We start from the raw sequence: 17373 nt of genomic DNA on the forward strand, positions 1-17373 counted from the left end.
TATATGTATGTGTATGTATATATATATATGTATTGTGTGTGTATATATATGTATGTATTCATTAGTGTTATTTATTATGAATAAAAGAAAAACATCTTCACGTCTACGCAACAAAAAAATAGCAGTGTATATGTATATATGTGTATATATGTATGTGTATATATATGTATATATGTATGTGTATATGTATATATATGTGTGTGTGTGAATGTATATATATATGTATGTGTATATGTATATATATATGTGTATATATATATATGTATGTATATGTATATATATATATATGTATATATATATGTATGTATTCATTAGTGTTATTTATTATGAATAAAAGAAAAACATCTTCACGTCTACGCAACAAAAAAAATAGCATCACGTCGTGGTTCCGTTTAGGCGTTTCCCGTTCCGTTGTGACGTCAACAAATCGGTTCTTCCGCTGCCGGTAGGGTGAACGTGAGCTGCCAAGAAGAAGAAGAAGAAGAGGAAGATAGGAAAAAGCAGAAGTGTCCGTACCTTCGAAACAATTACAGATATAGCGCTTTTTATGAAAAATAATCAAAGCATCGTGTCCAAGATCTGAGAAAGCCAACCCACTCCAGGTAACGTTCGGTAGGTGGAACAGCTGTAACACGGGGGCTTTTAGCGCTATTAGCCGGCATGTGAAAGGCGGCTAAACTGGGTTAGCTAAGATGCTAGCTTGTGATGTCTGTTTCCCGAGTAAAGCAGCTAGGGCGAGGCTTGCCATATATGTAGCTAGCCCGCTTCTGTAACTGCTGAGACGCGGACAAAGCCAGTGCCTTCGAGCTCCGATACTGTCGCGTTAACAGTGACGAGGTAGCTAACTCAAGCTAGCGGGGTGCTGTGTGAGTTCAGGGCAGGGAAGACGTCTCCATGTCTGCGATGTTAACTGACTCATTAGCCGGCGGTCGAGTTTAGCCGGTGACAGAAACGGGGCTAAGTTAAAGCTACATGTTGGTTGCCAATACACGCAAATTAGCTCCTAATTGAATCAGTTGTGAGGTGGTAGCTTGTTGGGTTAGCGTGTCATACATCCTGTTGGGTAGCCGCAATGCTAATTGAGAGCTAAATTAGCGGATAGCTTACAAGTTACTACCCGTGGCCCGGTTTCATTTAGCCTACCGCTAGCTAACCGTTACTATAGTTACTTGTAACCGTTACTTGCTATCAGCCAGCAGTCAGTGAGAAGAGCTGCAACAAACGGTTATTTTTGTTATTATTATTATTGGCAATTATAAACCATAACCAATAGGTTGATTATTTTCTCCATTAAGGGAAGACACTACATTGACTAGGGTAAACATTTTAACTACCATAGATCACCATGAAACGCCCCCGGTTGATTACTTAACGTTACATTAAGACGATCATTTTTCTACGAATTTTCTGAACTTGTATGTTTATATGAATATGCAAATGAGACATTTTAAATCAACATTGGATAAAGCCAGATTCAGAGTTCTTGTTTGATTTTGTTGACATATTTGAGTCAAAGGTTTTTACACAAAAAACCCACATCCTCTCCCGTTTTTATGAATAAGATGTATAAATCAGGCTATGAATGATATAAGAACAAACCCCTCTATAAAAGAAAATTAAAACTTGTATTTCTATAAGGTTCCAGGTAGTACTTTACCAGCAAGGGCTGGACTATATATATATATATATATATATATATATATATATATATATATATATATATATATATATATATATATATAATCTCGACATTGTGATAGATTTGAGACTAGATCTCGTCTTAGACACACAACACTGCCCAAATGTCTTGGTGGAAAATGGACCAATCTGGAAACATTTCTGCAGTCTGCTGATTCAAACAGACACAGTGCTGTTTGCTTCATTCATCATCGGCCAAATTGGCTAGCAACTTTAAAATGTTACCTGCCAAAGTCCATTTTGACCTGCATTTGGTAGTTTAAAGCTCTGCCCCCAGCCCTACTTTCATAACTGGTCTAGTCTAACCTGGACATGAGGACTCCTGCTGAAGCTAGACACCTTTATGGGGAGACATTACATATGTCTGCAATAAATGTAGTGCGTACATTATGGCTTAAAACCTCAATTTGTAGTTTCTAACGTCTGTAATTGATAATGCTGAAGACAAATTAGAAATTGTGCTTATTATAAAGGATTGTTCTGGATGTCAGTATATTTGGGTGTGCCTACAGTGCAACCCTTTTGCTGTCAAAAAGCCAAAAGCTGTTTGTTTTTTAACCAGAAGCAAATCCAAAATAAGAAAAAGTTCAGACTGACTTTCTCTAGATTTGATTTGATTATATTACAATAAATCTAAATTCCTTATGAATTATACTATTGTGTGTAGAGCTTAAATTATTAGTTTATTAGTCGATTGAAAAAAAAAAAATATATATATATATATATTAAAGAGAACTTGAAGATGTCGATTTAAATTTTGAGAAATTGTGATGGGCATTTCTTTGTACTATATTCTGAAATTTTACAGACCACTCTGCAGATTAATTGATAATGAAAATAATTGTTAGTTGCAGTCCTGGTATTGCCACAAAATGTAAGAGTAAATTATTATTTAAAGGCCATAGTTTATCTAGTTCATAGCAGAACATGATTTGTATTAACGATGGCCGCTGTGTAAAAGCTGTCTGAAGCCCAAACTGCCTTGACAAAGCTGTCTGTTTGGAATCAGCATGGCAGGTATTTACGTCCCAGAGTTTAGACGTCAAGCTATATGAAAAGATAAACAATGCAACGTTTTTAATATGTAAAATATGTAAATATTTAATATGTAATGTAAATAAAGCAGCTAATATCAACATGGACAAAATCATGAATGTACTAATTCACTTTTTTGATGATGACCTGGCCAAAGTAGTAAAGTTTAGTTTTCACAGTGATTCATTGTAGGATTATGATATTATTGCAATATGTAAATCCGCATTGACTCTTTATTTAACATATGGTTGGAATAAGTAAAAATTCATCCAAAACCTTTTAGTTTTTAAAAATGACTTTTATTATTGTGTAATGTCAGAAGGACTTTAACTGTTTTGCCAGTCAAATTAACTTTAATGAGTGCATACTGAAATATTACACTGTTGGTTGGCTCAAAATGCAGCAGATTGATGCTTTAAAATATGGAATATTTAAAATTTTCTTCTGGGGGAGCATGCCCCCGGACCCCCCTAGAGGGGTAATATCCTTTTCACCTTTTTCACCCCTGACCCGTTTTCATGCGTGTATAATTTACAAGAACCCAATAACTCCCCTAAGAGCAAGCATTGAGTGCCGGTTGGGGGTGTGATGAACAGTGGCAATAATAGTAACAATAAAGATAATGGAACTATGACAAGAAATAATAGCTGTAGTAGTTCATGGCGTAGCAGGGCACTGCAGGGTGTAGCAGGGCACTGCAGGGTGTAGCAGGGCACTGCAGGGCATGGCACGGAGCAGGACCCCGGCGACAGCTGCAACCATGATTTAGGTGCCACCCTAATCCAAGGGAAAAGTGCTGGGTGAAAAAACAAACAAAAGGACTCTGGTGAATAAGCTCACCAGAGCTAAATTAGTAACAAGCATTTCTGGGACATGGAGGCACAAAGATGGAAAGAGAGAGGAGAGAGGGGCTCAGTGTGTCAAAGGAAGTCCCCCGGCAGTCTAAAACTATAACGGCATAATTAAGAGCTGGTCAAAGCAAACCTGAGCCAGTTCTATAAGGGTTGGTAGATGAATCTGACGACTATGAAGAGAAGCAGAGAAGAGAAGGGGTGCCGTGTCTGAAGCTATACACCCTCCCCCGCCGGTCTGGCTGAACGCTGCAACTCCTCACTCCCTAACTATAAGCTTTATCAAAGAGGAGAGTTTTAAGTTTACTCTTAAATGTGGTGACAGTGTCTGCCCCCCGAACCCAGACTCCTGGTTCCACAGGAGAGGAGCCTGATAGCTGAAGGCTCTGGCTCCCATTCTACTTTTAGAGACTCTAGGAACCACAAGTAGCTCTTGTTCTTCTGGGAGCGCAGTCCTCTAGTGGGACAATAAGGTACTATGAGCTCTTCAAGATATGATGGTGCTAGACCATTTAGAGCTTTGTAGGTCAGGAGAAGGATTAAAATTCAATCCTGGATTTTACAGGAAGCCAATACAGGAGAAATATGATCTCCTTTCTTAGTTCTTGTCAGAACACGTGCTGCAGCATTCTGGATCAGCTGGAGAGTCTTAAGGGACTCTGTGCATTAGACAGTCATGTTATTTACAAACCAGTGTATAGTTAAAGATGCCTCATAATGATGACACAACGTCAAGGATGCATATTAACGGTCAGCCACTATGTACTGTGATCAGTTTGAGTTTGTCTGCTCTACCAGCCACTCTGACAGATGAACCAGTCATCATGTGTTTCTCACACTTGTTCTCTGCTCTGTGTCAGCAGGTGACCGACAATGGCTGTAAACGTGTACTCTACTTCAGTGACCAGTGACAACTTGAGTCGTCATGACATGCTGGTCTGGATCAATGACTCTCTACAGATGAACCTCACCAAAATAGAAATGTTGTGTACAGGTAAGAACATCTTTCTCTATTAATGGGAGGACCACACATGTTTCATTTATGGACTGTTGTCTGACCTCTTTAAAGCATGTGTGCTATTCTGTATGACTGTGTGATTGTGGAACAGGAGGCCAGTCGCAGCTGATGATGAATACGTTGACTATGTGAGAGGAAAAAACACTGAAGCTTCTGTTAACATCACATGAGCCACGTTGTCTTTGTTTCGTCAAAGATAAACTAGGAAAACTTTAATCTTGCACGGAAAGTAGAAGTTAAAAAATAAATAATTGTAACTTAAGTTAAGCACTAACACATTGTACTTATGATAAATGTCTTAGAAGGTCTGATTCTCTATAGCGAATGCATTAGAGATGTCCTGGTCTAGTACATCAGCATTAGTGGCCTTGCTCTTTTATTAAAGGGGCTAATGCCATATAATAGCATTTTCAGGTTCATACTTGTATTTTGTGTTATTACAAAAACATGTTTACATGCTTTAATGTTCAAAACACTTTAAAGGTGCAATATGTAATACTGACAGCAAGTGTAGAAAATGGTTACTCCAGTCCAAATTCAAAAACACTGGAGAGAGCCCCTCCTCCCCAGACTCCAAGTTCACGGGGATTGCCAGGTTGAACGCTGAAGCCAACGTCCCACAATGTCATTGTTAGTTAGATGCTAGTCTTGCATTGACAGACATGACTTCAGAATAAATAGCACACATAGTTACGCAAAACTGGGTGCCCGGATAGCTCAGTTGGTAGAGCGGGCGCCCATATATACTCCTCGACGCAGCGGGGCTGGGTTTGACTCCGACCTGCGGCCCTTTGCTGCATGTCATTCCCCCTCTCTCTCTCCTTTCATGTCTTCAGCTGTCCTGTCAATAAAGGCGTAAAAATGCCCAAAAAATAATCTCTTAAAAATATATACATTTACACAAAACTGCTTTGCTACCCCATTGTGGTGTAACTAATAAATCTGCAGAATATATATTTTTTTCATTGACGGATTTAGCTTCTGTACGTCCAACATTGACGTAGTATAGCTATTTTTAACATAGCACCCTGTCAGCTGATCCAAACATTTCCAGTAACAGTTAACTTCAGAGTCGTTTAAAACGAATCACCTTATGAATTAATAAGAGTTTCTGTGTGTTCCACGGGGGTTCCTGATTTATTTTCATGAATACAAATGTTTCAAAAATAGCTTTAGATTTAATTCTGTGATGTTGACATGGAAATGGCAGAGTAATATTTTGAGTGATGAGCCTGGTGTCTATGTATTCAATCAATCAGATTGCCTTTTCAAATCTACTTGTATATTTTTTCTTGTTGAGGTTGCACAAGGACTATAAGGACATTATTAAGCTATTAAGTTAGTTAATAATTTTATTAATGACTCAATAAATTCTTTCCTATCAAATATTTTTTTCCAACATTTTTAGGTCTTAAACTATATTTGTGGTGGCCTTAAAAAGCCTCCCTCTCTCCTTTCATGTCTTAGCTGTCCTATATAAATAAAGGCCTAAAATGCCCCCAGAAAATTCTAAACCCTATGCAGGTAAACACAAGCACTGAACTGCTCAGGAGTTTGTCCTGCAACAGCAAAGAATATTGCTTCAGCTCTAGCTTCATCTCTTTTCTTTCTTCTTTCTCTCTTTGTCCGCTGCCTTCATGTGCAGTTGAAAATGTTAATATGTAAACCCTCTGTGTGTAATTAAAAAGGCGTGTCAGATCAGCGGATGCAGACATGGCATATCCAGGTGCACTACTATAACCAAACCTAATGATCAATCAGACTTTATTTATATAGCACTTTTCATACATGAAAATGTAGCAGAAAGTGCTTCATACAATTCCCCTAAAAAGGTAGGTTTTACGTTTGCCCTTAAAAATATCTACACACTCGGCAACCCTCAGTTCCTCATGCAGGCTGTTCCATAGACGTGGAGCATAGTAATAAAAGTTCTGAGTTATCGTACAGACCTATTGGGACTATTAAAAGACCACTGCCATAAGACCGGAGGGCTTGAGAGGGTTCATAAGGTAAAGACAAATCTGATCAATAACTAGGGCTAAGACCGTTAAGCGCTTTTATATAACCAAGATAAAGACCTTAAAATCAATTCTGCCAGTGCAGAGACTTTAAAATCGGTGTAATGTGTGCCCTCTTTCTGGTCTTGGTCAGCCCCCGTGCAGCTGAGGTTTGTAATAATTGTAATTGAGCAGTACTTTTCTTCGTAAGACCAGGAAGTAAGGCATTACAATAGTCTATCCTACAGGTAATAATGGCATGTACCGTTGACTCGGGAGAGAAATGGACAGACTCTGGCAATGTTCTTCAAATGATAAAAGGCTGTTTTGTTCTATTTCTGATGTGTGGCTCATGGTTCAGATCTGAATCAAATGTGACCCCTAGGTTTTTGACTTGTTGGCTGGGTTGAAGTGCCATTGTTTGCAGTTTTGCATCCAATTTCACTCTTTGATCACCAATAATCAAGACCTGGGTTTTGTCCTGGTTGAGCTGGAGAAACTTCTCTGCCATCCATGACTTAATATCTCAAATACAGTTTTAAAGGGACTCAATTGGCTCTAAGTCAAGTCAAGACAGAAGTAGTGTTTGGGCAATGGTAATATTGTAGGAAGTAGTTCCCATGGATTACGGCTGGTGTTGTCTGAAAGTGTTAAATGTTGGTGCTGGATTTGTAGACAATTTGACTGTATTGGACATTGTTATTTATTTGTGGATCATTTTAATCGTACAGGTGCTGCCTACTGCCAGTTCATGGACATGCTCTTTCCCAACTCTGTGCCTCTGAAGAAAGTTAAATTTGGTGCCAAGCTGGAGCATGAATACATCCATAACTTCAAGCTTCTGCAGGTTTCCTTCAAAAAGATGGGAGTCGACAAAGTAAGTAACAACACGCACCCGGTGCACATCCTGTACATGTCCGTTTTAAATTACAAGATGTGTTCTACTACGTGCAGAAGGTCTAAACAAATTGCACATTTTGTTGTTGATTGACCTTGCTCCTGAGTTTTAAACGTATAATGTATTTTAAAATAAGCAGCCCCTCATGTGCAAAATGTTCATACAGTCTGATACCTGTCAATGGCGTGAGCAACGGTGATAAAAGCTGTGATGCTCACTGTGGCTGCATTTGTTACGATGTTTAAAATGAATAAGAACATAGGCTAATACTATATTTGTGACTTCAAAATTCCAGTTTATATAAAGGGATTCTTAGGGGCCAAATGAAGTCCTGTGGTTTAAAAAAAAAAAAAAAAAAAAACTGGACCTCCAACAAAGAACGGCTGGCCTCCAGTTGTCAATGAAAATAACTTTTACCTTATGACTACAATAGGATCAATATACAAAATACATAGATGTAACCCATTACATGTCATTGAAAGACACTGTTCAAACCATACTTTTGCCTAAAAAAAAAAAAAAATGTAAAAAATAAAAGAATCTCCATACAGAAATGTCCAAATCTGATTAAGGCACTATCTTCTGGTGCTGCTTCACAATCAAAATCACATGAATAGTATCTTAATATTTACAGCCGTCATCAGTAGAACTAAACATGAATCATGCTGCCTGATTGTTGAGGATTTGCGTAATCTTGGTCTAGATTACTGGGCTACCTGCCCACTCTTTCCTGTGGTGGGGCAACTATACTTACTTTACTCTTCTCACACACACACTTGATGAGGATGAATATTCTTTACTCTAACTGTAAAGAATATTCATCTATAGAGCGACGGTGGTGTATAAAGAATGGTAAGACACAAATATTTCAAATCCAGTTTTGAAATTGAAACTGCTGCTATGAGAACAGGAACCAAAATGTTTTGACCCTTGATCACCCTGGAGTATTATAAGACGTTTTTAGACTAAGTTCACTCTGTTCCTAAAAGCTATGAAAACTGAAACTCCTGTCATCCCCTCCAACCAGCTGAGTTGGAAAATATATATATATATATATATATGTATATATATATATATATATATATATATATATATATATATATATATATATATATATATATATATATATATGTATATATATGTATATATGTGTGTGTGTATATGTGTCACTATTTCTTCATTCAATTTGTAATTACAAAAGTGTTTTATTTTAAAGTTAACACTACTTGTACATATTCAATGTGTCACTATTGAGGTTAGATTATTTGTTACAAAAATTAAAGTAGTTTAAAGCTTACTGTATGTAAGGTCTGTTTTTACTGGCCTCGCAGTCACCTCCCCCTTCCTGGACTTGGGAAACACAGCCCTGAATACTGGTTCTCCTGCAGATGTTGTGGCTTTCTCTCGGTCTGCATTTTCATTGTAGTCAGTACTGTAATAAGACAGTAATCAGATGAAGAGTCAGTATCTGCAACGCTTACGTTCTTATCCTCTGTGAAATCAGGACACAGCATATGTAGCATGTAAACAATGAACAGACCACATGACATCCTTTTGCTAGTCAAAGCCCCGGTTGTGTAAGTAGGGAGCAAATATACTGTTGGTCATGGACAACGGTCTCCAACGTAACAAAGCAACTTAAACGCACGTGTCGTTTACCACTTTACACAACAACGTTAGTTAACACTACCAAATTAGCTGAGGCATACAGTGGTTTCGTGCCCTTACCAATCAACCTGTAAAGTACCATTAACGTTATAAACATTTTTAATTTTAACATTTAATGCAGTGTTATGTAATTGTGGTGAAAAGCTTTGAACACAACGTTAGCGCTAGCTAGAAGGTTAGCTTCTGCTAACTTTGTAACAAGGCTACATTTGACTGCGACCGTAACAGCAGCTGGTATAAGTTACTTATAAATACACATCCACGCAACAGCAATATTTCACATCTTGAAATACATAACCCATCACCAGATTTAAAAAATGAATCTGTTAAAAATGAGCAAAACCATTTCACACCGGGTATAACATTAGCTACAGCTTTAGCTGTAGGTTAGCTACAACCTTGAGATTCAGCTACCCACTTGAACACTTGGTAAAGGTTTATAAAATATAGCGTACTTACAGGTTGTGGTTCTGAATCTCCAGAATGGCCAGACTGGATGGAACTGCACTTTTTCCCAAACTAATCGGTCTGAATTGAACTGTTGCCGGTTCAGGAAGCAGTCCTCAGTAAAATGGACTGAACACAACATAGCAGCTAGTCGAGCTTTATAACTTCTGTTACGAGCTGACGTCAGCTCGTCCCGGAAGTAAAGGCTGGACTACAATAGAGCTGTTTGGAGCAGTTTGTGAACAGTGTCTTCTGTTGGAGATGGAAACTCTCTTTGGGGTGGACTTTGGGCTTTTTCACTTTTTAAACCTATTACATGCCCAAAAATGAACACGGAAAGGTAAAAAGCCAAAAAGCATATGTGCTCGTTAAATACCCATATAATAGCCTACATTTAAACATTGATAAACACAAAAAACACTAACCCTGTAATCCACGTTCCAGATAAAACAATGTGCCAGCTAACGTAAACCCTGGTAAGGATAAAAATGATTGAATGAATATTGTATTTGCTTTGAGAACGTCTTGCAGCTCTGGACGCTTCATAATGTCTTGATACTGCCAACAAAGATCATAACGGGCAGGGCAGATCCAGCTTAGTCGTCCTTTGTTTTCAGACTGAACACGTAGCAGCTTGCAGTACTATTGACAAGGCTGCCATCATTTATTCATGTTTCAACTTCCTTCCTTCCTGCCGTCCATTTGCTTGAAGTCATTACTCTAGATCTGAGCTCTGTTTGAAATGAGTGGACAGTGTTGATTCATAGGTCGGTGTAACAGACACTTGTAGAGTATGTCATTGGTATTCATAGCCGTCCAGGGTTATAATCCCCGACATTGTGCCGCCCTTGTTCATGACTTGTTAATTGTCTAATAATGTCAGCTTCCTGATTCGCTGAGTAATTGGATTTACTGCTGACGTCTCTTTTTTGTTATACTGATGTTTTTTTTCCCTCACTGTCCTGCCCTGCTTTGTGTTTAATGTATGTGCCAGTACTGAAGACATGTTTCTGGGTAGGCCTGCACGATATTGGAAAAAACTTACATTGCGATTCTTTTTTTTTTCTCCCTGTGATATATATTGCGATATGAGAAAAAGACTAATTTTTACAAGAGGACATAAATAGCCCTATTTAGAAATTCTGAATCATTCTCAACTACTGGGGTGATTTTGTAGAGGAGTGCATCTACAAAGAAAATAAAAATGAAAAAGGAAATGTTCTTATGTGAACCAGTCTTTGTTGAACTTTAATGCTTTACAAAAACCAAAGCCAGTCAGGCTGTGATGACTCTTCTGAAGAGATTTAGGAGAGGGACATTAGGAAGAAATACACTGGTTGACTGACATGACACCATTGTATTCATATATCATCAATCCAGGCTAAAGTGAATGATATTAATAATGCATGCATGTTGCTTCCTCTAAACTTCATGTTGTGGTCGACTAGCGGGCCTGCTTTGGTTGTTTGATGAATTGATTAAAATAGATGATGACTGTTGGTTTGCTGTGCATGCAGAGCCTGCATGTCACACTCTTCAACAAACTGTGTATCCAAGAGCACTTAAATCAGTGTAAATGAGGTTATATCAGAAACAGACAAAATATCGTGCAGCCCTATTTCTGGGCCAAGCGTCCTTCACAGTTCACACACCTTCCCCATTTCCTAGTGTAGACATCCAATCTGGAAAAACTAATCTTGGACTGACTGGAACCTGGGTCCCTGCAATCTGACATAGGTTATCATGTATCACAGTCAAAAGATTCTGGACTTTATCACAGGACCATAGGACATGAAGTAATTGGATGTCCTCTGTCTTACATTTCCAGCAATTTGGCTACAGATTCTGTCCCACTCCTCATCGTCCAGTGTAACACTCAGATCCCTTTCCCATGTCTTCTTGAGGGCTGACCAAGCTCCATCCCCCAGGTTCTGCATCAGTATAGAATAATACCCAGAAGCCTCATGACCTTTTCCATATTTCAACAACACCTTATTTAAACTTTCTGGTGCTGTAGGGGCTGAAGATCTTGATCCAACGGAAGCTATCTAATAAATATATGATTTTTGGTATCGGTACAAAAACACATGAACTGTATTGACAGTGATAATGTAGTAACCATACCAGCAGTGGCGCACACTGCCATTAACCAGAAGCTACCAGGCAGACAGCTGTTAAAACATCCTGGTCCTTATTCTCTCTCTTTTTGCTTCCAGATCATTCCAGTAGACAAACTGGTGAAGGGGAAGTTTCAGGACAACTTTGAGTATGTCCAGTGGTTTAAGAAGTTCTTTGATGCCAACTATGATGGGAAGGAGTACGACCCAGTGGAGGCTAGGCAGGGCCAGGATGCCATGCCCATACCCAATACTGCCACGTCAGCTCTCACCAAAACCCCTAAGAAGGCCCTCAGTCAAGGTCAGAGCTCTGGTTTGGGTCACACCATTTGAAATGTTATGGGGGAAACGCTGGTAAGTTACAGTTTTTAAGTTAATAACCTTCTCTTTTTTGTCTCTTCAGCTCCTCAAAGGCCACCTGTTGCCAAGGTAGCGCCCAAGTTGGCTAATGTCAGTGCGAGGAAGCCGGGGATGGGAGGAGGCGACGAGGAAAGGGCAGAGCTTATGAATGAGGTCAGCACATCACCTGCTCCATACAGTCACTATTGAAAGTGAAATGACTCAGTTCTACTACAAGTAGATTATTTAAAATGAGCTTTATTGGTGTCTTCAAAGAGGACATGTAAAGTTAGTCCCGGGTTTTCTGCCTTTTATACGGCTTAGGCACAAGTGGATTTGCCCAACACTTAAGCATAAAAACAAAGTGAAGAGCATCTGGTACCGATGTATGGAACGGGCATCTGCTCGCTGTCTTTTGCTCAAATGTTCCCATGATGGTTGCATACACAGTGGCACACAGTGTTAGAACCAAACACACACATACACACCCTGCATGTTGCCCACATAGTGTCAGCTGCAGCCCACCTGTTAGGGGGTGTGGTGGAGAGAGGGAGTAAGAAGTTAGCAGTAACGTTATAGCTGTGAACGTAGCAGTGCAGTCTGTGTACAGTTTATCTCATACGTTCCACTTCCGGGATTGCTCCGGTGCTGCAGGAAATTCTACCAGATGCATGTATTTTCCGTGTCCTTCTGCTTTCTTTGTGTTGTAATTTTAAATCTGGTGGATTTGTGAGGACTATGGTTAACTGCTCCTCAGATCTCTGCAGGGTAAATCCAGACAGCTAGCTAGACTATCTGTCCAATCTGAGTTTTCTTTCGCACGACTGTTTTGCAGCGGCTCTGTGCAAAACCTAGCATCGCCCATGACCATTCTGATTGGTTTAAAGAAATGCCAATAAACCAGAGCACGTTTTCCTCCAATCCCAGAATGCTATGTGGAGTAGCCAGACCCTCCTTCAGTGCACTTTGGAGGAGGGTCTGGCAAAGCGAGACTAATCTGTCGGTGAATATATGCTACAACTCCTTAAGACCCAAGCCAAGTTCCCTACTGCTACCTGCTGCTTAAGGTGAAGGGGGTTAGCCACGGAGCTAGCAACCGCTTCAGCTCAGCTAGCTGAAAAGCTATGCCAATGTTTGTCCTCTAACTGTATCTGCAGCCCTTTTTTAGTCACTGCTTTTTCAGCTTTAGTCTCTTTTCTTTGACTTTTAAGCAGTGCGGCAGTGGCAACTTCTGCTGAGTTTTCTCGTTGATTCTCCAGCAGGCTTGCAGTAAATCTGGTGGCGTTTACGCACACTGAGCTCAGGCTCGTTCACGGGGGGGTAGAGTACGAGCAGCAGGGCAAGGAGGCATTTCATTGGTCCTGAGATCGATAATGTTGTCACACTTTTAATAACAATCTGAGCAAGTCTGTGGTAAAAAAAATGACCAAATATAAAGATAGTCTATTAGACACAAATGCATGAGGAAATGGGGCCCAGGTTGAATAAAAACAGTAGTTACCCTTTAAGGTGGACAAGCTATTTTTATTTTAGTGACAAGTTGCTCTTCCAAGTTTTGCTTTAGTGATCGCTCCCTTGCTGCAACAGATAACCACTCAACTTTATGCAAATAATTGTGCGGTGACGTCACCAATATGCACACATGACTTCATTTGCACCTAAGCACTGTAAAATGCAGAAGTCATCTGAAAAAGTAGAAACAACAAGTAATGTTTTGGCCCTTTTGCTACAGGTGGAGATGCTGAAATCCACCATTCAGGACATGGAGAAGGAGAGAGACTTTTATTTTGGTAAGCTGAGGAACATTGAGCTGATCTGCCAGGAGAAGGAAGGAGAGGGCGACCCCACACTGCAGAGGATCATCGACATCCTCTACGCCACAGACGTGAGTTCAGTCATGGCATTCATTCTGCAGGCCAAGGAGTTGGTGCATATCAAATGGCCTCAATTTCTCACACTACAAATTAAATTTAAAAATGATATTTTTTTTGATAGAGAGAGAGAGAGATCTATCTAGCTCATGATTTTGTTATAGATATTTATTAATTATTACTATTAATCATAGAAAATAACTAAGCAAAAATATGGCCATAAATAATACTAGAATTATATTTAATATTTTTCTTGTTGATGAATCAGATGAAAAGACTCAAATCAACAGTGAATGAATCCACCAACAAAATATTGTGTGTACAGCCTGATGTGTCATAAAAACACCTGACATGTTCCTTCATCACCATGAACACAGACACACGGACACACGGACACACACTCTCTCTCTCACACACGGACACACTCTCTCACACACGGACACACTCTCTCACACACGGACACACTCTCTCACACACGGACACACACTCTCTCTCTCACACACGGACACACTCTCTCACACACGGACACACTCTCTCACACACGGACACACACGGACACACACACACACTCACACACGGACACACACACACACGGACACACACACACACTCTCACACACACGGACACACACACACACTCTCTCTCACACACACACACACACACACACACACACACACACACACACACACTCACACACGGACACACACACACGGACACACACACACACTCTCACACACACTCACACACACTCACTCACTCACTCTCTCTCTCTCTCTCTCACACACACACTCTCTCTCTCTCTCTCTCTCTCTCTCTCTCTCTCTCTCTCTCACACTCTCACACACACACACACACACACACACACATTTGTGACTGGATCCCACACACATTTGCTCTGCTGTTAACAACTGCGGAGGCCATTGTAAATTCCAACAGAGGAATGGCGTGCTGTTGTACTGTTGTCAGTGCTACTGACTGACCTCCTGTCTACCATGATGTCTCTCTGCTTAGACACAGTACTGCACTACAAGTGGCACGCTGTCACTGCTGGAATACATCAATGGTGGAACTCCTGACACCCTAAATATGTTAACTCTGTTTTTAGATGAAAAGAGCTGTATAGCATTTATAACTCTCTCTGTCTATCTGTGTCTCTCTCTCTCTCTGTCTGTCTCTGTGTCTCTCTCTCTGTCTCTCCCCCTCTGTCTATCTCTCTGTATCTGTCTGTCTCTCTCTCTCTCTCTGTCTCTCTCTCTCAGGAGGGTTTCGTGATCCCAGATGCCGAGGAGCAGGAGGAGTTTTAATATTGGAGACTGCAGTCGACGTCCTGGTCTCCACACCCACCTCGAGATCCTTTCTCAAGCCAAGACAGCCAGTTTGGTTTTCTATCCAGCACAAAACCTGATCTCTCGACTTGTGCCCCGCCAGCCCTGAACCCAAATCCCAACCTGCCAGACCTCTTCCTCCACCTTCGTCTTTTAACAATAATCAAGAAGGCCTCGGTCAAAGGCTCTTCTTCCTCTTCCTCCACACCTATCAGTCTGCCAGAGTCCCAGGCCCCCACCCTCACCTCCCATCCTTCCCCAAACCAGATTGTGCAGTACATATCTGGTTTTTGTAATGGACTTGAGTGTGAAAAACACGGTGATGTTCTCTGTTTGTATGTATGTATGTATGTGTGTGTGTGTGTGTGTGTGTGTGTGTGTGTATACACGTGTGTGGTTGTATGTGTTTAAAAATCCATTTGAAACAAATCAAACGTGAAAAACCTCCTCTGAAGACCCGGCTGTCATCACTTTGTCCCAAACTAAGCCACCTGGTTTGTTTTTGTCTGATGGCGCGGCAGCCATTTTGTGCCTCTCCTGTTGATACTGAATTAGATAATTAATTTGTAGGAAGATGCATGCACAGAGAAATCCACCCACATTCCCAGCTCCAACACGTAGTTTTGAGATGTGTTCAGTATGTTTGGAGTCATGCTGGAGATGAGTTGTGTGTCAGCAGGCGTTGAGAAACCTTAGCCAGTTTGATGTAGCCGATATGTGTGACACTAATGAAGGGCTCAGGGTTTAGTCTGGGACAAGGCAACAGTCGGGGGGCTTTCTCTCTGCCTTTTTTCCACCAAGGAGACCTCCTGATTCTGTCCTGTTTGTAAATGTGTGCTACTGTTTTATCTGTATTACCCCCCCTCACTCCATTTCATTTCTTATTCTTTTGGGGTTCTCTGTTGCAAGTTCTTTGGGCAATTTTGGTTGCTCTTCTTGTAGCAGATCAGTCCCCCCCCACCCCCACATGCTCCCACTCGAGCTCGGTGTCCACACTTCAGGCTTCTTCAATCAGCTCCAGGAAAGTGTCTCTTTCTCCCAGTCGATGTGAGACGGCAGCCTTTGGATCAGCACGTTTAGTGAAAAAGCTTACCAATGGTTTTCTATGTGAGTTTTAGGACACCCACCCCCACTGTTTTATAGCAGTAACCCTTACTTAGGCTTCAGCCAATAGAAAACTCCTCCTGAGGGGGGAGATCCAGAGTTCACTACATGTAACCCCCCCCCCACTTTTTTTTTACCTGATTTGAAACAACACATTATTGTTTATTCCACACAATCTGTTTTCTGTTAGCAGGGCTTCTTGTTATTGAAGTACATAACTTTATCGATGGCCTTATTCATAACAAATTCCTTTTCATAAGAATACATTTTTCAACACATTTTTTTATTTTACTTTAATGTTAGTCTTATTGGGCAAGTGTTTGTACTGTTAGTCCTATTTTTAACGTGTTCTGAAAATAAACAACGTTGGAGGTATTTTGGACGAAAGCTGTGTCGGCTTGCAGCAGACCATCTAATGGTCATACAACAAACTAAATCTACATATTTAGTTTAATTTCTTGGGTTTGTGATGAATTGTGTGGGTGTTTTTTACCAGCAGTTAGCTCCACGGTGATATAAATGTATCTAAAGCGTAGAATTGAATTAGATCCTCGGGGTGCTGGGTTGACCGTTTCCCTCAGCTGATCAGAGACCCGCTAACTCCACCATTTAACAAGCACTGCCATTTGGGTTGAATGTTGCACATAATCAAAGGGTGCCTGGTATACATTTTTTTAAATATTTTCTGGTAGTTGCCTTTTAGTAAAACCGCACTTACAAAGAAACGTGTACTTTGGCTTTTAGAAACCATTTCCAGATCATACTTTTTTCAGAATGTAAGCTTTTATTAAGAGTGATTTGAACTGCGGAGTTTCTTGATCTGAGCACAGTCCACCTTGGTATGGTGGTGTCTATGCCCTGCAGCATGCTGGGTGTGAATATGAGCTTAAAGTTGTGACTGACTTTCAGCTTTAATTTGGGACTTTTTACATCCATTTTTGTGTGATTACTTTAGGACTCGTTTTACTCACAGCCACCCAATTTTTGGACATTGCAGGAGGAAAA

The 17373-nt window shown here is 40.3% G+C and overlaps 1 protein-coding gene across 4 annotated transcripts; it reads left to right on the forward strand.

The window, feature by feature from the left end:
* Window positions 1-449: 449 nt before the first annotated feature.
* LOC144521417 (microtubule-associated protein RP/EB family member 1-like) lies at window positions 450-16743 on the forward strand. Of its 4 annotated transcripts, none has more exons than XM_078255985.1 (7): window positions 450-612; window positions 4445-4578; window positions 7331-7476; window positions 11829-12030; window positions 12133-12242; window positions 13801-13953; window positions 15199-16743. In XM_078255985.1, exons 2-7 carry the CDS (start codon window positions 4458-4460, stop codon window positions 15241-15243), a joined length of 777 nt encoding a protein of 258 aa, XP_078112111.1. In that variant the 5' UTR covers window positions 450-612; window positions 4445-4457; the 3' UTR covers window positions 15244-16743. The 4 variants fall into 4 exon arrangements, with proteins under 4 accessions (XP_078112111.1, XP_078112110.1, XP_078112112.1 ...); XM_078255984.1 differs by having other exon boundaries at window positions 4448-4578; XM_078255986.1 differs by having other exon boundaries at window positions 450-602.
* Window positions 16744-17373: the final 630 nt, after the last annotated feature.

The sequence above is a fragment of the Sander vitreus genome, chromosome 7 (assembly GCF_031162955.1).
Source record: "Sander vitreus isolate 19-12246 chromosome 7, sanVit1, whole genome shotgun sequence".
Lineage (NCBI taxonomy): Eukaryota > Metazoa > Chordata > Actinopteri > Perciformes > Percidae > Sander > Sander vitreus.